Source organism: Esox lucius, chromosome 15 (genome assembly GCF_011004845.1).
Source record: "Esox lucius isolate fEsoLuc1 chromosome 15, fEsoLuc1.pri, whole genome shotgun sequence".
Taxonomy (NCBI): Eukaryota; Metazoa; Chordata; class Actinopteri; order Esociformes; family Esocidae; genus Esox; species Esox lucius.
Window position 1 is genome coordinate 16,764,717 of NC_047583.1, and position 17,578 is coordinate 16,782,294.

Here is a 17,578-nt window from a genome sequence, read left to right on the forward strand (position 1 = left end):
ACAATAGCAAATCAAAGAACAGTGTAAAGAGCAGTTAATTTATAGCCATGTATAAATAGCCATGTTATCCTGTACAGCTCAACTAGTACAATGGAAAATAGACAACACAATGGTGTGTACAGTCTGATTTATTTTTTGAATGCTTATTTATGGATGATGAATAGTTAGCTGTCATTTTTACTTGACAATAAACAATGTTTGCCATTAAGGGTGTTTATTTCTACGTTCCCCTTTTTAATGCTGCTTTCATTGTTTGGCTGCAATCCCACTGGGACTCAAATGCCTTTATATGGTAAGCTCTGGGTTCTTTTCTAGAAATTCCAACATGCCTTTGACACTGAACACATAGACAGCACAAGCACCAAATAATCACAGTAGAGACGGCAGAATATGGATTTAAATGTGCACGTGTATGTCTTTTAGCAGATGCTAGTTTTTGTTTGGCTTCTGATCTTGCACATAAACTTGAATGGAGCCTCTTTAACAGTCATCTTAAACAAAGGTCACAAAATTCATTTGATTGAAAGTGGAAAAAAAAAAGATGAATTTCTACAATGAGTGCATCAGGAGTGAAGGATGCCCAGAGTCATCAGGCACAGTCACAGCTACTGAAGGTGTTCACTGTAAAGCATTATGCACGTGGTGCTGACCAAACCTCCGCAATCCATCCGCAGCACACTGCACATTACATCCCACTGCCACGGTCACTTAATGCTGACATTAAACAAGACAGACTGACTAGTAGAGGTTCATATACACTCATTACTAGCAACATTACCAACTGCATATTTACAAGGAAATTACACAAAAAATACATTCAATCAAAAACCCGTCAAATTCACTGTTACTGTGCAAACCACAGTTTCTCCATATACCAAAACCATCTTAAAAGGGTAAGACTTATGACACATTCTAAAATGTTTCTCATCAGTCAATTGAAAATGGGGTCCAGTGTCCCACAGAGTAAATTCAGGTCAAAATCCGTCTCTGGATACATCTTCAACAGTCACCCATACATTTCTTCTTCAGTCACCCACTGTTTTACAGTCTCCATCCATGCTCCCTGGTGTCTGGTCACTGGGGTACACATCTCCCCTCTCTCAGCTGGCCAGCACCCTGTGTGGAGGAACCTGGAGACAGAGATCACACATATGGTACTGTTCCCTGCAGTAGTAGTGAATACATATTGTACTCCCCCATTCGCTAATCCAACATTATGCTACGTTGCATTAAAAATGTACTAACAGCTCTCAAGTGTGTGGCATTCTGGGTCTTGGGAGGGCAGCTGTAGGTTGTGTGGCTGGAGATGGGGGTCCGTGGCTGGGGCTGGGACCTGGGCTGGTGCTGCTGGGGGCTCTGTGGGGTTGGGGTTACAGGGCTCATGGGGTGAGGACATTCGGCTGCTGTGGGTGTTGGCATCCAGCATTTCCAAAAGCAGGTCGTAGAGAAGCACAACATTTTTTTTCTTCATGTTGGAAAGGTGCTCCATTCCTTTGTTACTAAGGAGACAGTGAAGAGCAGGAGCATAGGACGTTAAGGTTTGAAAACCAACAAACATACAACGTACTAATGAGGCAGACCTGTAGCTATTGTTGCAGTAGTCTACCTGAGATGGCGGATGTGTGAAAGCAGCATTAAGAGGTGGGCCAAGCGGGCTGACTGCTGCTGGAAGGAGAGGCCTCGTTTGGCGATGACCCAGACCAGGGCGTCGGTCACTGAGTCCAGCAGACGCAGGAGCCTTCCCCTGCTCTCCAGGTCCTCTGCGCTTTCCGGAGAGCTGGAGCACATATCTGTAGGGGACACATACGCAGAAAATATTGACTAAAATATGTCACAGATACAGAAAGCATGGTGTTCACAAAACTACAAAAGAGAAGATAAAATACCTACAAGCAGTTAACATGCCATTTATTTGCATGTAAAAGAGAGGACGGGCAAATAAAATAACACTATTCGTGCATTACTGCAACACTAGATGTCACTGCTGGGGAAAACACAAAGGCCTCCAAAAACGTCTTCCTAAATCATACAATTCCACACAAGAATACATTAATATCACAATTACTTTACAGTCATTTACAGTAGCAGATGCTTTTTTCCAGAATGACTTACAGGAGCAATTAAGGTTACTAAATACCGGCCTGAGAAATCTTATTTCAATCCAAAACAATTTTGCAATCCCACACACACACGTTTCTAACCAAGATTTCAACAGCACAATTCGTACTCCTTCCAGCTGTTATGGAAGAGAACCAAGTGTCTGACAGTGTTTGGAGCCAGTGAATGAAGTGTCATTGCTCCGACCCCAGTGAGGACAGACAGGTTAGACAATGGGTCTAATTCACAGTAGTTCTAAAAGTGGATTTCACCCCCATAAGAACAGTACAGAAGAAAAGATAATTTAACTTACTGGAGTTGAGGAGGATCATGGCTTTCAGACAGACATACTCCTCCCTCTGAAGGTTCAGCTCCCGAAACCTAGAAGTGGCTGCTAGCAGCATGTCAAATATTTCCACAATGCCCTCCACACAGTTCCCTTCTTCCCTATAGACACAGAAGGAAAGAGTATCATTATACTGTACATATAATGCACAATTCCTGATTTGAGTAATACAATTAATGCTGGGGGGGGGGGGGGGGTGCTGAGGGGGGCATTAGAGCAAAAAAAAGTCAGATCAAAACACTGATCAATTTGTCTACGTCATATGTTTTTCATAGCAGTCTCAAGACAGTGCAAAAGCCACACAATGGTCAGAGGACTTTGAAAAATAAGTCCATGTTAGGAGAACACACCAAGGTTAGCTAAGCCTATAGTGATTGTCGCCGTGGCAGTGGAAAAGGTGAAACACGATGCAGCCACACTCTCACAACAAAACATACAGGGTTTAGACAGTTAAGTTGGGATGTGAGCATACCTACTGTATTTAAAAAGCAGCACACATACTTACACAACTTATCCTCTAACATACAGACAAGTAGTTCACTCACGTATAAAGTAGAACACACTAATTACAGAAAAGTGATACATTAGCATATAGACAAGTAATGTACTAACAAATAGACAGGTAGAATATAATATCACACAGTGCCCTGCAGAATTATTGGCAACCTTGGTAATATAATCCTAACAAAAAACGCTGAGAAAAAAAGTCATCTAATAACTAAAACTAAGATTTTACCTTTAAAATGAGGAAGTCGTTGACAACTCATAAGTGGTCATCCATGATGTCCTGTTTCACTTGGGTACAAACATGAGGTGACACACAGACTAAACTCTATTAGTCCTCCATCAACATGCAAAAGGCCATCGAATGACCAAAAAAAGAGAAATTTTTTTTGTTAATCACATCAGGCAATGGCTATAAAAAGATAGCTACACAATTGATTATACCCCATCTCAACTATAATGAAATAAACTAAAACAACTGGAGCTGTGACGAACCTGCCTGAAAAAAGATAACAAATAAAGATAAAAAATCTTCAAGGATCACACTCCATGCGAACAAGTTATTTGGAAGGGATGCCAGAACAAAGCCTCTGTCGTCATCAAACCACAAACATAAGCGCCAGGAGTTTGCTAAATGTCATTGAAACTTTGATTGAAATCAGGTTCTAACGTGACTAAAATTCAGGTCTGATGAGACTTGCTTTTTGGCAACAAACACCAGAGGTGGGTTTGGTTTAAAAAGAGCCATGGCCATGCAGAAAATAACCTAATCCCTACTGTGAAGTATGGTGGTGGATATGTGATGTTGGGAGGCTGTTTTACTTTCAACAGCTCTGCGAAGCTTTATAAGATACTTGGCAACTTGGACAATGAAGAACCAGGAGATTTTTAGGCTGAAACCAGTCTGGGTCTGAGCTGGGTCATTGTCAAAGCATACCTCCAAATCCACACAAAAATTTAACTGACCACAGAATCAAGTTGCAATGGTCAAAATCCATCACTGGATTTTTTATTTTATTTTTTTGAACCATTTGCACTCAATTAGAGTCAAAATATTTTTTAAGTGTAAGATCAAAAGATTAAACAGTAAGATAAAACAGCTAACTTAATTTTTGTGTTAATATTCATCTAGGGTGCCAATAATTCTTGAGGGCACTGTATACAGTAGTACAATCACATACAGACAAGTAGTACACTATAGCGAAGTAGTACAAACTAACATAGACAATTAGTGCACATTGACACATCTAGAAGACTGCATTAGGGGGGAGATCAATCACCTGGAGCCCAACAAATGGGTTTCATTCACCTAACCCCAGAATTGCAGGTAACTGTCAAACAGTAATGCCTAACAAACCCTGATCAAATCAAGTTATTTAGGTTACAACACACAAACCTTTTGTTTACTGACAATTCAAAAGGTGCTTTGTCAGCAAAGTCAGACGTCGAGGTGGCCAAAGTTCAAAGTCAAACATAACTCAAATGAACACTAGAAATTTTATTAAGAAAATCTATCTGGAATTTGACAATATTCTGTCCAACTGTATGACCATATTTGAAGCAAACATTGATATCATTATTATGGCATTTTCAGATATCTGACAGATTTATAGGAGGTCAACTTCTCTGTACATTATAGGGAGAACATATTGTAACCACTTGTAATCATTCGTATCTGTTCCCACACACGCACTTGCTTACAGACACATAGAAACCTATCTTTTTTTGGTGTCAAACACTTTAGTATTTACTCTTGTGGGAGGGTTAATATTTATCAATAAAAACCAGCGCATAACTGGTAATATCATTCAGAACTTGTTAACAATTGTCAACACTTTGATAATGGCAAAGGTTTTGCGAGTAGCCTACCTAGGTGATTATGAAAGAGGAAATTAGCTGTTTGTGCTGCAAAAGACTGGACACACATTTTTTTATTTAACAAGATTGTAGACGTAAAACCAGACCTACCAGAAACATTATCATGAAACAAGGTAATTTCTAAAATAAATATTTAAAGAATCAATAGTTACATATCATTAATTTACAGCAGTTAATAGGCACCCTTTTTAGGAAAATAAATAAGTAATTTTCCCAAAAAAACTCCTTGCTTTGGTTTCATTTGATTAGAAAAAGCCCTCAGTAGACTGTCCTTATTCTATTGACAACAATCCTGACCATTCAGCCATGCAAACTTTCCTTAAAAGCTGTTTAAGAAATGTCCAGATAATCCTCCCATTTTGAGCTTGATGATGTTGTATGTGCATAATAGACATATAAATAGAGTCATTATCATACCACAGTTAGCCATGAAATGTCAAGCTATAAAGTTAGTGAATTGGTGACATGGTACACAATTTTAGGAAACCTTTTCTTATAGGACTGAGATCTGGGCTTTTACTCAACCAGTCCTTTACCTGCCTTTTCTTCTTTTTGAGCCATTTTGTTGTAGCTTTGCTTGATCTTGCCATGATGTATTACCACACACTCACATGGTTAAGACCAAACCAGACCATGTTTCTAATCTTTATGGAAGGCTATACCTTTCAAGCTACTCTCTTCCTAATGATTTTGTAATCATTCACACCTACTATGGTGCACCCGATTGTAATTTTAGCAATTTTATTTGATGTTTATGGAGGACTAAATGTGCCATACACATATAAATATATGACTACACATATATATAAAATAGACAAATAAATATATAAACAAATATACAGATACATAAATAAATGGTTGCAAGAATACACACAAGTGGATGCATCATTATTTAAATGATTAATAACACTTGAGTTTCTTTTCTTCATTTATTTATTTCAGTATGATTATTACACCAGTATGAAAATGAATGGGTGTCAGCCAAATGCATGCATGTGTTTGGTATCTAACACATTATCAATTAATCAAGGCCACAGTCTGTTGTGCAATTGCATTTGCCTGCAATTCGATCAGTTAGAATGATGTTTAATACTGTGGTTTCATGTGAACCCCAAACATTAATAATAATGATAGTTTGCAACACTAAGTCATTAACAACATTGTTTCCCCTGGAGGCTGGGGTTATGATTGCAAATGCCACAGCCTACTTTTGCCTTCATTTAAAAGATGACCAAAACATAAGACTGGAGTAGGCAAAAAGCAGTCGACCAGAACTGGAAATGAGTTGACCACAAAAAGGTGGTAAGTTTAACATTAATGATTGAGTGTCAAACATGCTAGCTAGCTAACTTGAAACTGATAAAATATGGTTGAATTAGAATCCACTTATTATTGCATCCATGTATTTATGTATCTATTTATTTGCGAAAATGTATATTTATTTACAAATTGATTTGCATGTATGTATTTATTCATTCATCTATTTATGGGTGCATTCACTTATTTTATTATATATACAAATAAATGTGTGTGTGTGTATATGTGTGTGTGTTTATTTATTCGTTCATGTATTTTCATATTAGTGTGTGCATTTAATATTTTTTTTATTTCTAATAAATAAAGGTTAGGTCCTCCATATGTTATTGTGGCCTATTCTAATAAACAAACCATAGCCATCCATAATGGACAAGGCAGAAAATAAATATTTTGCGCACCCAGACAGAGTTGATGACATTGCAAAGCCCAGCAATAACTTACAGAACTTGCAGACCACATGAAATAAAAAGCCATGGAATGTATAATTTTGCCAGTATTGCCAAGGTCTCGTTGCACTTAAAAATAAGTATCTTATTCAACAAAACATATCCCTTTGGTGGCACCACCAGCTTACGCGCTTACAATTTCCTAATTTCCTAAAATTAGGAAATTGGACACACCCCAGGACCTGCTAGTGCTAAGATGTACCATTACGTTGAGTGACTAATGCTGTCCACGGAGGGTACTAAGAATGTGAGAGCGTTCTTTGCCAGGTGTGTCAGCACAAGCTAACAAGTCTGATCTGGGGGAGTGACCGGTGAAGACTGTGAGGAAGCCCCAAAGATTCTAACAAAACTATTGTAAATTCAAGTATTGTATTTATTTAAGTAATGTATTTATTACTTTTAAATATACTTTCTTACATAGTTGAAAACCATGACAGGAAATAGTAATTTTTTTTAGGTTAAAGACCTGTTATATAATGGAATACCGAAGCTCAGCAGAAAAACAGATGCTATTGTACCTGTTGAGCTTCAGGTCCGGAGAGAAGATGAGTTTCCCAGGGTGGTCAACAGACCTCCACATTAGGCCCAGCATCAGCACCTCCAGCCAGCAACACTCTAACAGATGCACCTGGTCCGTCAGACTCAGCTCCACAAAGCCTTTTGTACACATGCACACGCACACGCACGCACACAAAAAGAAAGTGGAAGTTAGTGCTCATTGACTGGAGCTATTGTTCAATAACATAAAACTCCAGTAGGTCTGAGTCTGAGGGTAGTTCAAGAACGTACAAATAACTAATCCCACCCCACCCCCCCATAATGGATAGATGAAGTGCATAGTAAAGCACTAACAGCCTAAGCTCCCTCCAGTCTTACTGTAGCTGGATAAGTACTGAAAGCTGGACAAGTACTGAAAGCTGGACATTGAACAAGGCCAAATGCTGAGGCACCTTGCATTAATACAACTGAAGAGCTCTCTGGGGCACATTCACAACACATTGCTTGTCTGCAGAGTTTTGTTCTTCTTTACAGCAGACAATACAAACTTATTATCACATCTCTGTCTTTCACCAGACCCCCAAAAGACCATCTCAGACAAAAGAATGAGTGAACTCAGTCCCATCTCACCTAAGAGGGCACCTGCTGGGCTCATTTATCAAGCCCTGAGTGAAGGCAAAATGCTCTCTGACAGAGTAGAAGAGTAACCCATTCATATCCAGGCTGATTTCCTGCCCAACAGGACTAACCAACTATGTGCCTAGCTGCAGAACTGTCCTGTATGTGGGTTAATGAGAAAGCTCCTACAGAACAGGCCATCACAATGAGCTTGGTTCCATACACATAGAAGCTGGGTCTACAGCTAGACAGTTTTTCTTCCTTTTTTGGTTGTTGACATATCTCCTACCTCACATATAAACTTGGAGCATCAAGCCAGCCTTGCACATGTGTTGCACGCACACAGCCTCCAGTAGCCTCACCAGGGATCTTCTTAGCCCAGCTGATCATGAGGACCAGCTCCTTGTCGGCCAGGTTGGTGAGTGACATCATCATGCTGGCTTCAGTGAAGGGCTTCTTGAGGTCCGCCATCAGGTAGATCTCAGGGGGCTCAGCCTCCATTATGCAGGATATCAGCTGTTCTGGGGTCAGGGATGAGTGGTGTACATCTAACTGATGGATGGATCCTGCCTCCAGGCGCCTCTGGGCCCTGGCACCGATCCCCACTAGCCTGCCTGGGGCCCCCCGCCCCTGTGGTACACGTCGCTGCCTTGCCCCCCGGTAACTGCAGCGCTCTCGCCTCACACCTGGACATCAGCACAGATAAAGAACAGAGAATTCACCCTTATAGACAGCTCCACATCCTCACTGGCTCACAGCTTGTACAAGAGGACAACTTCCTACCACACTTCATCATGCCCACTTCATAGCACTTGCGAAGGCGACACGCCTGGCAGCTTTTGCGGCGGTTCTTGTCGATGGTGCACTGGTTAGTCGCCGGACAAATGTAGTCATTGTGCCCTAAACCAGACAGATGGAGACAGGTGATATTAAAGGCCATGTGTTTACGAACCTGACCAACGAACAATTAACCCAAATCATCACACAAACTCGCCGCGGATAACCTAACATAGGAGGCCAGCGGTACAGTTAGTAGAAACAGAGCAGGGTTTTGAGCCACAGGATGACCACCATGCATGACCCCGGTACCCAGGACACATTGTGACACCATGCTGCCGTTTCGGTGGCCCTACCTTGGATGCTCCTCTTGAAGAAAGCCTTGCAGCCCTCACAGGACCACACGCCGTAGTGGTAGCCTGAAGCGTAGTCGTGACACACGGCACAGAAGTGCATGTCTGCCTTGGCCAATAAACTGCCAGCGGAGGAGCTCAGATCGCTGTCATCCACCAGTCCTCTCCCCAGCAGCTTGGTAGGGTGGAGGAGAGGGCTATGAGAAGGAACGGCGATTATAATGTTTAACACACAGTCTCCATCGTAGGAGCCTAACATCTGCTAAGAGCCCGTCTCCTACTGAGATAAGACAGGCGTGAACCCCTAAAAGATGCAAATGGGGGTTGTGTCACATGCCGAAGGACTGTAGCTACCTGCCGGGGCTAAGGCCGTGGGGTCTAGGCTCCACCCAAAGGGCATGATGGTTTGGCTCGCTATACCCCAGGGGTTGGGGGCAGTGCAGCGTCAGGGAAAGCATGTTGTGCTGGCTGTGGCCAGGGTGGGGCCAGAAGAGAGATGGACTAAGTGGGGGACACTGAGAGGGGCTGTTGGAGGTGGCTGTTCTGCTGTAGCCCGCCATGGAGGGGTTGTAGAAGGTTAGTGAGCCGTGGCTGTTCTCATGGCTGTTGTCCGTGTAGGGAGAGGGGATGCAGAGGGTGCGGGTCTCCATGTCACTGGGGGAGCAGTACATGGTGGGCAAGAGTCCCAGGGGGCTTCCACTCCCTTGGGCCTTGCTTGAGTCAACCTCCTGGAGCTGAAGCAGCGGAGAACTTTCAGTTCCACTCCCAGGAGAACTGGCCATGTTGGAGTTAACGTTTGGCTGACGTTGTGGCTGTAGCTGCTACTGTCTATCGCATTGCTCCCTGGGCCCAGAAGATCAGAATTCCTACTGCACCATGGAGGAGGGATGGAGAGAGAATACCAAGTCACACTCAAATACCACGGAAATATTCACTACTCCACACACAGTTTATCAAACACATAATGTGGAAGTCACTCTTCATCCAATCCTCAGCCAAACAATAAACAAATTGTATGCCTAGTTTTAAAGACACACTTAAGAAAAACGTAGGCTTAGACTTAATTTATAATTGATTTACAATTACCCGGTAAGGCCGGGTGTCTCTGTAAAAGCATTTTGTAACAACTGCTGTTGTAAAAACGGCTTTATAAATACATTTGATTGATTGATTGATTTAAAAATGTGCTACTGTGGAGGTCTGTTGACCATACTGTGAAACTCAGCTTCTCACCAGACCTGAAGCTCAACAAGTACAATGGCATCTGTTTTTCTGCTAAGCTTTAGTACTCAATTATAAAAAATTACACTCTCATAATGAGAAAGTTTGTGTCAATATATTGAAAATATTAAAAACCAGAAATATTTAACATACGTAAGTATTCAGACTCTTTATTCCACACTTTCTTGAAGAACCTTTGGTGAAAAGAGCTTAGTCTTCTTCGGTATGCCTCTATCATCACTGTACACCTGGATTTGGGCAGTTTCTCCCATTCTTCCTTCTAGATCCTCTGAAACTCGATCAGATCAGATGGGGAGTGACTCAGTGTTCTGCAAACTTCACAAGTCCCAGACACTCTGGATCAGGTTCTCTTCAAGGACTTCACTGTATTTTGCTATGTATATCCTTCCCTCAATCCTTACTAGTCTCCCAGTCCCTGAAGAGAAGCATCCCCATAGCATGATGCTCCCTCCACCATGCTTCACAGTAAAGATGGTATTATTCAAATATGAATGGTACACTGTTTTTCACCTGATGTGGCACTTGGCATTCAAGCCTAATACATCAAGTATGGTCTCATCAGACCAGAATATATTCTCCTAATGCTCTCAATCCTTCTCACAGCATGTCATATGCCATTTACTCAAGCGTGACTACCATCTAATCAACTCTACCATAAAGGCCTGATTGATGGAGTGCTGCAGAGATGGTTGTCCATCTGGGGTGTTCTCTCATTTCTGCAGAGAAACTCAGAAGTTTTGTTAGAGTAGCTGCTGGGTTTGTGGTCACATCCCTGACCTTCTTGTTTGGACAGCCAGCTCTGGAAAGAGTCTTGGTGGTTCCAAACTGCTTCCATTTCAATGATGGAGCACACTGTGCTCCTGGGATCTTTCAATGCATTAGCAATTGTATTACCTTACAAGGATTTATGCCTCCACAAAAATCTCTCAGATGTCTACTGAGATTTCCTGGGACTTCATGGCCTGGTTTTTGCTTTGTCATGCACTGAGGGACATTGTAATGACAGGTGTGTGAATGTCCAATCATTTAAATCTGCCACAGGTAGACTCCAATGAAGTTCTACAGACCTCTCAAGAATGATAAAAGGATACAGGATGCATCTGAGCTCAATTTGGTGTGACATGGCAAGGGTTCTGAATACTTATGCACATGAGATATTTCAGTTTTTCATTTTCAATAATTTGGCTAAACCAGCATTTCTATCCATTTAAATTTGTGACATAATTTGGTAGGATTCACCATTCTCAACAAGGCTCTCTCATTCCTTCCTAGATGTGCTGGGTATAACACATTTGTTACTATAAAACAAGGTGACAGTATGCATATTTGTTTTGCAAAGTTGGAGAGATAGTGGTGTCGAAGAAAGTTCCTTAGTCTGGCAAAGTTTAATAAAAAATTACACTTCATTAATATTTAATTCAAAATGTGTTTGTCTAGATAATGTTCCCAAAGTGAACAGTGGATGAGCTGTTGTGCATTTCCCAGATAGAAAAAGACCTGTAGACTGTGAGCTTTGCCCAAAGATCCTGCCAGGCACTGAACTTCTGGATAGTGCCTTTATTAATCACCATGTCCAAGTAGTAAATAGTTTTATAATATCCTACTCACATTGAACCTGTGAAAATACAGATGCATCAGGGCAGACGCACTAATTTATTTAAATTAGTCTAAAATCTTGTCTAGACTACAAGTTACTTTGACTGTTGCCACTCCAGTACAAGGGAGAAACAAGAATAGCCATTTCTTAAACAATAAAACATTATACACAGAGAAAAATTAGTTGCATCAGATATAGCCTCAACGTAAGGAGTGACATGAGACATTTTTCACATATGTGGAGATATTCTGAACTGGAAGGAAACTACATTCTGATTATATTACACATGTACTGTAAAGAAAATGCTAAAATATTGTATTACCCATCCATAATTTAAGGAAGATACTGTATTATTGTAATATTTTGTATGTAAGCTCTGGTGTTTTGTGTGGAAATCCACATTACGTAATACTGTACCTACGCTGGGTAAAACAGGACATCAGTTAATCAGTGCCAGAGTGGATGGCATGTCTATAATAGCACATGAGAGGAAAGCAAAGCTACATCACAGGACAAGGGCTGAGGACAAGCATGGTTTAGAATGGCATTTCCATTCACAGCAAAATAGGCCCACTCACTTGAATTTAGAGTAAAGACATCCATTCTGTCACATGGCCATGAAACCCATCCAATAAAAGATTTACAAAATGTTTCACCTGATGTTGCTGAGGGTAGATTCTATTTCAGTGTCAATTCCATATTTAGTTCCATCTAAAATCATCCAGTCTTAATTACAGCCCACATTCTCCTTGACATTTCACATCATCAAAAACCTCATGAGACCAAGCCTGTGGAGACTCAACATTCAGATGAAAGGAATATTCAGTTTATTGCTATTCTCGTTTGAGAATAGTCAATAATTTAAATGTTAAAACCATATTAAATCAGATAAGAAAACATTGTAATATTGTTTTTAATAAACAATCTCTATTAAAAAATGAGAAAATAAATACCTCTGACAGACCTTGTACAAGAACGGTCTTACATTTCCATGCTGAGAATATGAAACAGAGATTACTATTGAGTCTGACAGACAGCACTGCTGTTTTGTCAAATGCTGGCAGTCCAGAGATTTGGTCTTTGGACAGACAGTCTAGATGTTGAACCGGCAACCTGGCAGAGGTCCATGGTAAACCCAGCACTGCCTCACAGGTCAGAGGGCATGTTGCCAGCTCTGTTAATGAGACTATACGTCCACAATACAGCATAATTCTCACCAAGAGAACTTCCCATATGTATACAGGGCACACACAGCCACATTCAAAGGATTGCAGAGAAGTGGACGGAGGTTAAGCTACTCTAGCTACCAATCACCCAAAACACAAGGGAGGATTTGGACTTCAATAACAATGCACAATTCATCAAGCCTAACTGAGTGTTGTAGTGCAGGGTTGAGATTCCTTTGAATGCTTAGAGGCATATGTTCTCACACACTTTCAACAACACTCCTTGAACAACAACAAACCTTTGGATCATTTGTTAATCTTTTGCGTTCTATGCCATTGTGACCTTCTGCATATCCTAAATCCTGTGAAATGCAAACTTAAAAATTCAATTTGGCTAAATTTAGCTTTCTTCATTAATTTTTTTATATATTATTTTACATTTTAAATTTTACATACAGTATGCAACATTTACCTATAAATATTCAAGTTCAAGGATCTCATTTGAGTGTTCTAGTGAGTAGGCCAATTTTAATTAAACACTCCCCCCAAAATAGCATTTTGATTAAAATGCATTTAGGAGGGCTTTGCCATAATACAATGTGTCAACATTTAGCAATTAGTCCCATGTCTTTAGAAGTGTACTGGGTTAATGTTAATTGCATTGTCGATTCTGAAAAAAACAGGGCAAATAATTTGCATCCATTCAGAAGATTGTACTGCATCTAAAATATTTGCAGACAATGTGGACAATGTGGAGATCAGACAACGTGGAAGAGAGCATGATTAAGAGAGTCCATCTCTGGCAAAAGCAGGTTCCCATATAATTTCCCCTCAAACGGATGCAAACAGCAAGGGACACATACCTCCACACAAAGAGCTACAGCAGCCTCATTTAGCCCCCAATCGCTCTGCATCAATACTGACAAGGAAACGCTCGAGAAAATACTCAATTGGAAGGAGGGAGAAAAAACGAGCATTGTAAGCAGATTACACAGGAGGAGGAAGAGCATACTGTAGGGGCTGATTTTGACAGTGTAAAACTCTTGTGAGAGTGGCGCAGAACAGTATAAAGTTGAGCAGTGCAGACAGGCTGATTATGGCGCCTAGAGCTCGGAGGTAATTTACCTGTCACCTGTCACTTTAGCTTCTACACCTGCCCACTGCACTGTACCTCTGTACTGTAGTAACACAACTACTCACCACTTAACCACCCAGCTCCAAATAACACCAGCATCAGACACTGACCTGGACTGGCAATTGTTTAACTATTCTGGGTCATGATTTTCCACATGGTTTATGGTCTCCTTCTTCAAATTGCCCGTAATGGCACTTACTTTGATTGCAGTCTTTAAGTTACATTTTGATCTCCAGGGGAATACTGTCCTTTTAATATCACTAAAACAGGTCACCACAATTATTCAAAAGCCACCTAGAATTACCACAGTAAGAGCCAGGTATAAATGACAGGTGAGTAGGCCAGCCTTAAAACAAGCAAATTTTCCAAAGAGATGAAACAGACAGCTCTAGAGAAAAAACAGGTGAAGGAAACCTGTAAAACACCTGTAAAAACAACTTATCTCTGTTGTAGAACAGGTATAAAACAGATGAATGGGAAATGAGATTGCATCTGCCATGGAGGACAGGTAGGTGCGGGCGAATACTGTACATGATGTGGCACAGAGATGAAATGGTTCAACGTGGACACGGCGGCCCGGCCAGGTAGGGATATTAGGGAAGGCGTGTCAGTCGAAACGCAGCGTCTTTGGTCCTTGGATGATGGCTGACGCTCAGGGACACCTGCTCCTGGGAGCTGTGAGTAAGGTTACACCTGTCTGCTAAAGCTGACAGCACAGCGCGCACACTCCAATATCAGCCTGTCCAGGCAGGGCCACCAGTGACTGAGTCCCAGTGTGTATGCAGGGGGAATGGGCCGCCCTTAGTTACAGCAGGCATGTTTTAGTTACACGATGTGCTCAGTTTTTTTCCGTGCGTAATGTACAAACCAAGGGGTCTTTTGAAAGCGTGACCTTGGTGTGTTTTAGGCGCTTGCCCAGGGAATGCGTTTCAAGCACTGGAAATGCAGGAGGGCGGAAGGGGATGAACAGAGTTGGGTTGTATTTGTGTATGCGACAGGACATCCCCCACACATTGCTTCCCCAGAGTCAAGTTATTTGTAAGTGAAGAAGCTGAGTAACACAAAGTAAGATTATGGTCACGCTGTGAGCAGTCTCAAGGCTATCAGAGGAGATAGACAAATGTAAATCCTGTTTGATTTTTTGCAGGGCTCCATAAATGATATGAATGGATTGATAAGCCTATTTTTGTTTGTGTGATGATGAGAATTATAAATATCATTCTGGTGAGTAAAAAGATAACAGAACTAGGTAAATAAGATAACACCAGCAACATAAAGGCCCTAGCTGTCATTTTGGTCGTAATCTTGATGCGATGTGATGAATGCTGGAGCTGGCATATAATCGTATAATTAAAAGTAATCTTCTTCTGGTAAAACTGACCAAAGCAAACTACTTGTCTAACCCTTCATTCTCTATTAGCTTCACAGTCTGGATGATGAATTCCTGTAAATGGAGGAGGGAGGTTCAAGCAGACAGCCATAATAAGGGTACGAGTCTTGTATTTGACTGGTGTCTTATCAGCGTATGTCATCTCATACAGACAAACCCAACTTCACAAATACCACAACCTCTCCCTCTGATTGTCCTCTACTTTTCACTTGTGCCTGATTTCACACATGCCACAATAAGCAGTTTTCACAGTTTTTCTCTCAACTTGCCCATGTGTATCTTTCATTAAGCTGTGGTGCAATATCATATTTAAAGTCAGCATGATGCCAGACATATGCATAGGTGTGTCAAAATAATACAATAACATGTTAAGTAATGGTCATCTGGCTGAAGGCAAATTATACAATAATTATATTACAAAAGGGCATACACTATTCACAGTAACACTGAGCAGCCTATTTCAAGTAAAAGATAATAGTGCAGGGTAGTGCCAAGTCGACAGCATAGTTTTGCTTATAATTAAAATGTGAGTCCAGATCTGTTATCAGTTTAATCAAACCTATATTCAATCTTAATGCAACTAAATCACAGGAGTGTCTCACTGATACACAGGAACCTGCGGGTTTTCACAGAGACCAATAACCCACGAGTTATTACTAGAATATTCTAGTTTACCTGCTCAAGCACATCCCAGGTAAAAAGTATAATGTAACAAAGCAACACTGACCTTAATTAAGTGTTAAGGGTTAGTAACGCTGTAGCCTTTGGATATTAAATCGGTTACTAATCTTCAAAAGATGTCACATTCATATGTATGCTACAATAGCATAACGTTATCCCTTTTTACTTTCACGTTGTTTTTCATTTTTATATTCGACAACAATAACAGCAATTTGATTAAACCAACCTGTCCTCCAGTCAGTGAATTGAGCCAAGTGCCTGTTGCGGAGGTTTGCAGCGCAGCGTGGAGTTTGGTGGAGTTACCGTGGCGCGCACACGAACAACTACAGAATATAGAGAAAGAAATACGCCGCTTATAAGCTAGGTACGCTACATGTAGACACTAGCATGTTGCCATTGATATAATGTAACCACTACTCCTTTGGGTAAATCATTTCCAACTTCCTTTTCCGAGTTTCGAAGATTTGACAGTGATCTAAAAGCACTAGACTTAGACTTTTGCTGACGTCACTAACCACACCCTCTCTGATATGCGCCGCTTTTTTATTTGAATCACTGCAGCTGTAGGCAAGTACAGTATACATAGAATAGCAGTTAATCTAAAAGTTAAATAGTTAATTAATCTTATGTATATAATCGCATACATGTAACACTTATGTGGTAAGTGTGTAAGATGCTGTAAAACAATGATAGTGGGGGGTTTATAGCTGTATCTCAGTCCACATAATTCTTAAAGAAGAATTTTCCTTATTTCCTAACGGATTTTCTTGAAAGAACAATCTTTATTATCTTTATTATTGAAATAAACTTTATGATTCTGTTGTCTTTTAAAAGCCTTTACAAACTTCAGATAATAATCAATGGCAGCAGTGGCACTAGCCTTTTGGGGTCCCTAAGCAACATTTTATTTTCGGGGGCCCCCTCTCCTCTAGTGGTCTGAGGCTCACTAGCGGTCCGGGGCCCCATAGCAGTCGGGGGCCCTAAGTGATCGCCTATGTCATTTATGGCTAGGGCCAACCATGAATGGCAGTAAACAGGGTGTGTAAGCATGTGATTTCCATGTGTACCATTTCCAAATGGAACCAAACTCAAGGGAAAGGCAAGTTTTCAGGGAGACCCATTATTTAGGATATATTCCAAAATTCACTCCTACCTTGTGGAGTTTGCCTTCACTTTTAATAGACTATATTTTTTCATAATTATAACATTTATAAAAAACGATTAGACAATTATTCCCTATACAATTGTTTTCTTCTTCTATTCATTTCAACAATTAATGCCTCTTTAAATAAAATTGAAATATGGATTACTTTTCGTGAACCATCTGACGTCTTGAGTGAAATTGTACTTTGATGGCTGATAATATAATTTCAACATATTGTCAGGTCCATTTCCAGTGCACACTGTCTGTCTCCTGAAAGCAGCTCTCGTCACAGATCATCATCACTGGAATTCTGAACATCTGTTTCACCTACCACCTGTTTCTCATTTGCGTTCCAATATATTGCCTACTGTTCCCTCTGTCCTTGGGAA

The 17,578-nt window shown here is 40.7% G+C and overlaps 1 protein-coding gene across 5 annotated transcripts; it reads right to left on the reverse strand.

Annotated features, from left to right (window-relative positions):
- Positions 1–112: 112 nt before the first annotated feature.
- esr2b (estrogen receptor 2b) lies at positions 113–16,545 on the reverse strand. Of its 5 annotated transcripts, none has more exons than XM_020054058.2 (10): positions 16,272–16,545; positions 9,189–9,700; positions 8,838–9,031; positions 8,488–8,604; positions 8,067–8,390; positions 7,107–7,245; positions 2,411–2,544; positions 1,607–1,790; positions 1,246–1,499; positions 113–1,130 (listed from the first exon to the last, which is right to left on the reverse strand). In XM_020054058.2, the coding sequence occupies exons 2-10, from the start codon at positions 9,614–9,616 to the stop codon at positions 1,075–1,077; spliced, it is 1,830 nt and encodes a 609-aa protein (XP_019909617.1). In that variant the 5' UTR covers positions 9,617–9,700; positions 16,272–16,545; the 3' UTR covers positions 113–1,074. The 5 variants fall into 5 exon arrangements, with proteins under 5 accessions (XP_019909617.1, XP_010877103.1, XP_010877104.1 ...); XM_010878801.3 differs by having other exon boundaries at positions 9,189–9,703; XM_010878802.3 differs by lacking the exon at positions 16,272–16,545 and adding an exon at positions 12,638–12,730 and having other exon boundaries at positions 9,189–9,703.
- Positions 16,546–17,578: the final 1,033 nt, after the last annotated feature.

Bases quoted from the DNA above. Each gene is read 5' to 3' on its own strand.
- esr2b (XM_020054058.2), bottom strand. From the start codon at position 9,616: ATGGCCAGTTCTCCTGGGAGTGGAACTGAAAGTTCTCCGCTGCTTCAG. The intron at 9,032-9,188 runs GTAGCTACAGTC...TCCTTCTCATAG, and splicing joins CACGGCCTTAGCCCCGGCAG to CCCTCTCCTCCACCCTACCA. The intron at 8,605-8,837 runs GTAGGGCCACCG...TGTCTGGTTTAG, and splicing joins CTTCAAGAGGAGCATCCAAG to GGCACAATGACTACATTTGT.